General features: G+C 68.2%; 3 protein-coding genes across 3 annotated transcripts; 1 reads left to right on the top strand and 2 right to left on the bottom strand.

Annotated features, from left to right (window-relative positions):
- Window positions 1-1420: 1420 nt before the first annotated feature.
- Window positions 1421-1933, bottom strand: CHLNCDRAFT_13326 (hypothetical protein; the record flags this gene model as incomplete). Its single annotated transcript, XM_005846111.1, has 2 exons — window positions 1421-1628; window positions 1824-1933. Coding segments are annotated over 2 exons (318 nt in total), but the record flags the coding sequence as incomplete, so codon positions are not given.
- Window positions 1934-3082: 1149 nt separating this feature from the next.
- CHLNCDRAFT_56243 (hypothetical protein) lies at window positions 3083-3926 on the bottom strand (the record flags this gene model as incomplete). Its single annotated transcript, XM_005846112.1, has 3 exons — window positions 3083-3302; window positions 3464-3595; window positions 3813-3926. 3 exons carry the CDS (start codon window positions 3924-3926, stop codon window positions 3195-3197), a joined length of 354 nt encoding a protein of 117 aa, XP_005846174.1. The 3' UTR covers window positions 3083-3194.
- Window positions 3927-4384: 458 nt separating this feature from the next.
- On the top strand, window positions 4385-5858 carry CHLNCDRAFT_36274 (hypothetical protein; the record flags this gene model as incomplete). The annotated part of the gene is made up of 4 exons (XM_005845979.1): window positions 4385-4778; window positions 4908-5069; window positions 5301-5428; window positions 5672-5858. Exons 1-4 carry the CDS (start codon window positions 4542-4544, stop codon window positions 5856-5858), a joined length of 714 nt encoding a protein of 237 aa, XP_005846041.1. The 5' UTR covers window positions 4385-4541.
- Between the last annotated feature and the right edge of the window lie 106 nt (window positions 5859-5964).

Raw genomic sequence — 5964 nt, forward strand, 5'->3', positions numbered from 1 at the left:
CTTGTGGAGCCGAAACGCTGCAAGAGAAGGCTGGCCGCTCATGCTGCTCCCGTGCACGTGTGTGTGCTGCCTCTGATGCGGACCAGCAAAGAACGCACCTGGATGCTGGCACAGCCGCTCCACCACGTCTGGCACGCTGCTGCCATCCACGATATTGTAGAGCATGAGGGACTCAGAGGGCACGTCTGGCGCTGCGCTGGCCTCGGCGGCAGACAGGGTGCGGCCCTTGGATGCCGCGACGTGGTGTGGCAGCACCGTGGCGTGGTGCTCGCCGCCCAGCCGGCTCAGCCGCAGGCTGGGCAACAGCGGCTGCCGCGCCTGCACCGTCGCCGTGCGCGCCGCCCCCGGAGTATGCTTGAACTTCACCAGCACCTGGTCAGGGACGTAGTGGCCTGCGCCGCCGCTGTCGGGGCTCCAGCAGTGGCGCGGCTGCTCGCCGTCGCCGCCCACCGTCTCGGCGGCATCGCCGACGTCCGCCGCCCAGCACACACTACCTCCAAGCAGGCATCCTGCGGCACCAAGAGACTTCCCTTGGTCACGATGACGCCGCACACAAGCGCCCAGGCGAGTGTTACCGCTTGGGGAGGGCCCCGTTGCAGCTTCCAGCCCGGGCAGATGAGAAGCTTATGGCGGGCCCAGGAGCGAACAAGTCCCGCCGTTCCCTGCCCCCCCCGATCTCCCACCTAAGACTGCTAGATGGAGCGTGCCAAGCGGCCTCGCTAGCCGCCTTGTCATGGGGCCTGAGCCGCGGCCCCTCTGTTCTTTGCCCCCCAGCCCTTGCTCAGACCACTGCAACCCGACACAGAAGTTGTACCGGGGGTTGTGTGACTGCAGAAGGGCATTTCTGCCGCTACATACTCCCCCGCGAACAACGTACTACCCAGGTTGGGATTCAGCCGAGGGGCCAGTTTAGGGAGCCGCCTGTTCATGGCAGGCCGGCTCGATTGTATGGCTGCCTGATGCGGAACAGTCTTCCAGACGCGGCGGGCCGCGCCTGCCTCAAGGGTCCCTCTGGTCGGCGGGGGCGCAACTCCCGCCAAAGGGTGCAGAGACGAGAGCAGTGTGACTGGCGCTCGGCAGGGCGGCCACCCATTGGTGGTGGGGCTGATGGATGTGTTGTCAAGCAGCCCTTCTTGTGTGGCATGTGGAGTGCATTGCGCTGGCTCCTGCAGGCATGGCAGGCGCGTGGCAGGCAGCAGGCGGGCGGCACGGTACCTAGTACCGACTGGCATTTTTTTACCTCCTTCTATTCCTCAGACTATTCCTCACATAGAGCCCTTCAAACTCGCCAGACAACCCATTGCAGCATTTGTTTTTGGCGAGGTAGAAGGCTCATTACAGCAACGCCAGCGGATTGCGGCCCACAGCAGCCAACCAGCATGCCCCGTACCACAGCCCATCATGCCTCGCTTTCGGGGCTGCCGCTGCCGTGTGCTGCCTTCCACACCGCCGCCGAAGCGACGTTGGCCAGGGTGTGGGCCAGCGCGGGGCAGGCCACGGAGCCGGTGGCAAGTAGGAGGGCGCCATAGGCGCAACCCACCAACGAGGCCCAGGCGGCAAAGGCGGGGTTGCGCCCGCCGCTGTTGTGCAGCACGCCAAAGGCCAGGCCGGCAATCACCACGCCACGCCTGCAGGGGGAGTTGGGGTGGCCGTGAAGTGGGGCAGCATGCAGCAGCAACCAAGTGGTGCACTCCGGCTGCCAGAAAAGCGTGCAGCCGCCTGCCCAGCCTGCCACGCCGCAACCCGCCCCTGCACAGCAGCGCTGGGCAAGCACCCCGCCTCAGCCCAGCACCAGCCCCAGGGCCACGCCCAGCCCTGCTCACCAGTCGGGATAGACGGCGGGGATCAGCGCCCCCCGAAACAGCAGCTCCTCGCTCACGGCAGGCAGCGCTGCCACCCACAGTAGGTCGCCAGCTGCCAGCGGGGCCAGCACCTGCGGTCGGCCAAGTGCGTGGCTCGAGGGGCATGTTTCGGGAGTGCGCAGTGCGTGTGTGGGGAGAGCGGTCGGCTGCTGCAGCCCGGCTGCCACCAATGGAAGGGCCCACCACCCTTGGCAGCCCATCCGGCTGTTGGCCAGCCCCCCAAACCCTCCAGGCATAGGCATGCATACACGCCCACCTGCTTGTTGGACCGCTCGCTCGCCTCCCTGAAGTCTGGCCAGGCCGCCTGCAGCGCCAGGCGGGTGCCCGTCACCCCGGTCGCCACCGCCGCCGCCACCGCTAGCTGGCTGGCGGTGGGCAGGGCCGACCCTGCAACAGGGGCAGGGCCAGGGCAGGAGCGGCGATGGCCTCCGGGGGCCAGCCAGCAGAACAGCAGCCTGCCGGCTGCTGAATCCCCGCATCAAATGCACAGCATTGCAGCTATCGTATCAAACCTGCCAGCCAGCTGGCGCACTCACAGTTCAGAAGCGCCTCCACAGTCGCCGCCTGCCCATCTCCCACCGCGGGCGAGACGGCGGGTGCCAGCTGGCGCAGTCCAAACGCCAGCGCCGTCACCAGCAGCGATACCTGGGCGCACACCGCAAAGATGCGGCCCCTGCTGACCGCCGGCAGCTCTGCTCCCTCTACACTGCTGCTGCTGCTGGTGCTGTTTGGTGTCGCTGCAGCCGTGGCGCCGGGCTCTGGCGGCGGGGCCGCCACGCTGCTGCTGCTTGGTGCTGCCACTTGCTGCCCTGGCACCGGCTCGGCAGCAGAGGGCTTGCTCGGTGCAGCTGACTTGCCGAAGCCCTTGCCTCCTGCCGGCTGCAAGCGCTGCTGCTTCTGCCGCGAAGCGGCTGCGGGCGCCACCACGCACCGCCGCCACTGCGGCGCCTGCACTCCAACACCGGGGAGAGGCAAGCGGAGTTGGCACATTGTGGTTGCACTGCTGCACGAGGCCAGAAGAGGATAGCGCTGGCCAGAGTCACGCACCTGCAGGCGAGCCGGCCCGGCTCTCGCACGCTGGAGCATTGCTGCGCCCTGCATTCTGGCCCAACACATACAGAGGCCCAGTCCGTCTGAGAGCGTCCTAAACGTGAGCCGCAACCCGCATGATCGCAGACAGCATACATGGCCGCCCTCCCGCCTGGCACCAACTGAGCGTCGATGTTCCAATGATTGCAATTCCAATTGGGGTGTACATTACAGAAGTTGGGGAGAACTAAAAACTGGGTGATGTGCTGTGTGCAGCTGCCGGGCCGGCTCTCCTACATGCAGCTACACCAGCTCGATGGTGGCCATCTCGGTGTTGTCGCCGCGGCGGGGCTGCACCACGGCCTGCACCCTGCAGTACCCGCCGTTGCGCTCGCCGTAGCGCGTGGGCACCTGCGAGCGGGAGGACAGAGGAGCAGCGGGGAGCAGCGAGGCCAGCCGGTCAGCGTACGGCGCGTCTTCTGCCTCCTCACGCAATGCAGCGCGCACCCGCCACCCAAGCGTGAGGCCCAGCCTCCAAGCACCCGCTGCAGGCGACCCCACCAGGCACCCACCTGCTCAAACAGGCTCTTGACCAGCTCCGGGTCGTAGATGAAGCCCAGCGCCTGCCGCCGCGCGTGCAGGCTGCCGTCCTTGGCCAGCCCAATCATCTTGTCCACAAACTTGCGGATGGCCTTGGCGCGCGTCTGCGGGGCAGGGTGGCACACACAGCGGGGTGACTGAGAGGTTATCCTGCCTGCGAGCTGTGCTGGTTGTAGCATGCTGGTTGCAGCCACTGCCTGCTGCGACGTGCTGCAGAAACGGTGCGGCTTCGCTCAATTGGCGACCCTGCCACGCCGTCGATCTGCCGCCTGCCCGCCCCGCAGCGCGCATGTCCTGCACCGCTGGCCCCAACACGCGCACCTTTGTGGTCTCAATCTTGCCGTGGCGCAGCACCTCGGTGACCAGGCCGCGGATGAGCGCCTTGCGCTGGTCTGCGGGGCGGCCGAGGCGGGCCAGCCTGTTGCCGTGCCGCATCGCAAACACCTTGCCGCCGTTCTGCGGGGCGTCAAGGCTGCTGCTGCTGCTGGTGTCGGCTGCACATGGGGAGCAGTGAAGAGGGGTTTGTGAACGGGCTGGCTTGCTGCCAAGCGGCCATGTTGGCGAGTGCAGTGCGGCACACCGCGCATTGCAGCCACTGACCTGCTGGATGCATGCATGGCATGCCCTTGGCTAGTCTGAGGCCAGTGAAGGCGGGCAGCGTCGCGCTCAGACGCGGCTGTGGGCGGGCCGCCACCTGGGGCAGCGCAGCGCGCATGGGGCCCAGCGTAAACACGCTCATGATGCCTGAATCGTTCGCCCCCGTCGCGCAACAACGGGTAGCATGGTGCTGGGGCTCCCATCGCCATGCAGCCTGGGTCCTCGCTGGCACTGAGGGTGCCCCGCATGGGCTGGCTCTCATCTCGACCGTCCACCACTTGCGGCCCTACTATACAGCTCTTCACGGGCCTGCCGCCCCACCAACCACTTCCGCTCGTCTCATCACCCCTCCCCCAACTCTGATGCGGCTGGCCTGAGACCTCTAGGGCAGGCAGGCCCGCCGCGGCTCTGGGCGGCACCGGCTCCCTGCACCGTGACGGCAGGCCCTGAACAATGATATACACAGCCCGTGTGGACAATTTTTACCTCACTCCAGAGGCGCTGGCGGCCAGCCCCAGCCGCGCCGACGGCATCGACGAGGCCACGGAGCAGGAGCTGCGCCACTACTGCTGCGACGTGGTGGCGGAGGCGGCGGTGCTGCTGCGCCTGCCGCAGGTCGTCGCGGTCACCGCCCAGGTCCTGGTGCAGCGCTTCTACTGCAAGCGCTCGCTGAAGAAGTTTGATGTCACGGTGGGTGCTGCCGCCGGAGCCCTCCCTCGCGTGCGCTGCCGCTGTCCATCTCGGCCACTTGTCGCGGCGCTAGCCTGCGAGCTGGCCCGTCTTCACCCTGCCTCCCCTCTGCCCCGCCCTGCCCCGCAGCACGTGGCCATGGCTGCCTTCTGGCTGGCCTGCAAGCTGGAGGAGGTGATCGAGATCGACAACCCGCAGCGCCTCTCGCTGCGCGCCGTCATCCAGGTCGTCGACCGCATCGTGCGGCGGCGCGACGGGCGCTCCCTGGCCATCATGGACCCTTACTCGCAGGCACGCCGCCGCTGGGCGGTCGCTGCTGCTGCCTGGCTGGCTGGCTGGCTGGCTGGCTGCTGGCAGCTGGCGGGCGGGCAGGAGGCGACGGGGCAGCTGGCTGCCGGCCGCGGCCGCCAGGCACCCGCTTGCTGCCCTCGTGCTTCAGGCCTGTAGTTCTGCCTCCGTGCCCTTCTTCTCCTCTCCTCACTGTCGACGCCTCGTCTCCCGTCCCCTCCTCCGCCCTTGCAGCGGTACGAGGAGATGAAGCAGCAGGCGGTGAAGGCGGAGCGCCACATGCTGCGCGCCTTTGGCTTTGTGCTGCACGTGGACCACCCGCACCGCTTTGTGCTCAACTACTGCCAGATGATGGAGTGCGGGTGCGCCCCCGCCCCCGCCGCTCCAGCCTTGTTATCGTGGCCGCTCCAGCCGCCTTCTTGTCGCTCCAGCCTTGTTATCGTGGCCGCTTCAGCCGCCTTCTTGTCATGGCCGCGCTAGCAAACCCGCGCTGCCTGCTGCGCGCCGTGCGCCGGCCACCCAGCCGCCGCCGCCGCCTGGCACGCGCTGTCTGTGACCCCCTCTCCCGCCTCCTCACCCACCCTCCTGCCCGCGTGCCCCCGCAGCAAGGAGCTGCGGCAGGAGGCGTGGAACATGGCCAACGACAGCCTGCGCTCCACGCTGTGCGTGCGGTACCGCTCCGAGGTGGTCGCCTGCGGCATCCTCTTCACCGCGGCGCGCAAGCTCAAGGCGCGCGCTGGAGGGGGTGCCGCGCCAGTGGGGAGGGTCGCCTGGGGGCCCATGGAGGGGTAGCCCGGCCGGCTTGCCTGCTCCCCCCAGCCCTGCCCCACCGTCCGTCCACCCAGCCAACCGGCTTCCGACCCACCTCCCTCCCCCTGCCCCCCCCCCCCCCCCCCAA

This window comes from Chlorella variabilis, assembly GCF_000147415.1.
Source record: "Chlorella variabilis unplaced genomic scaffold CHLNCscaffold_15, whole genome shotgun sequence".
Lineage (NCBI taxonomy): Eukaryota > Viridiplantae > Chlorophyta > Trebouxiophyceae > Chlorellales > Chlorellaceae > Chlorella > Chlorella variabilis.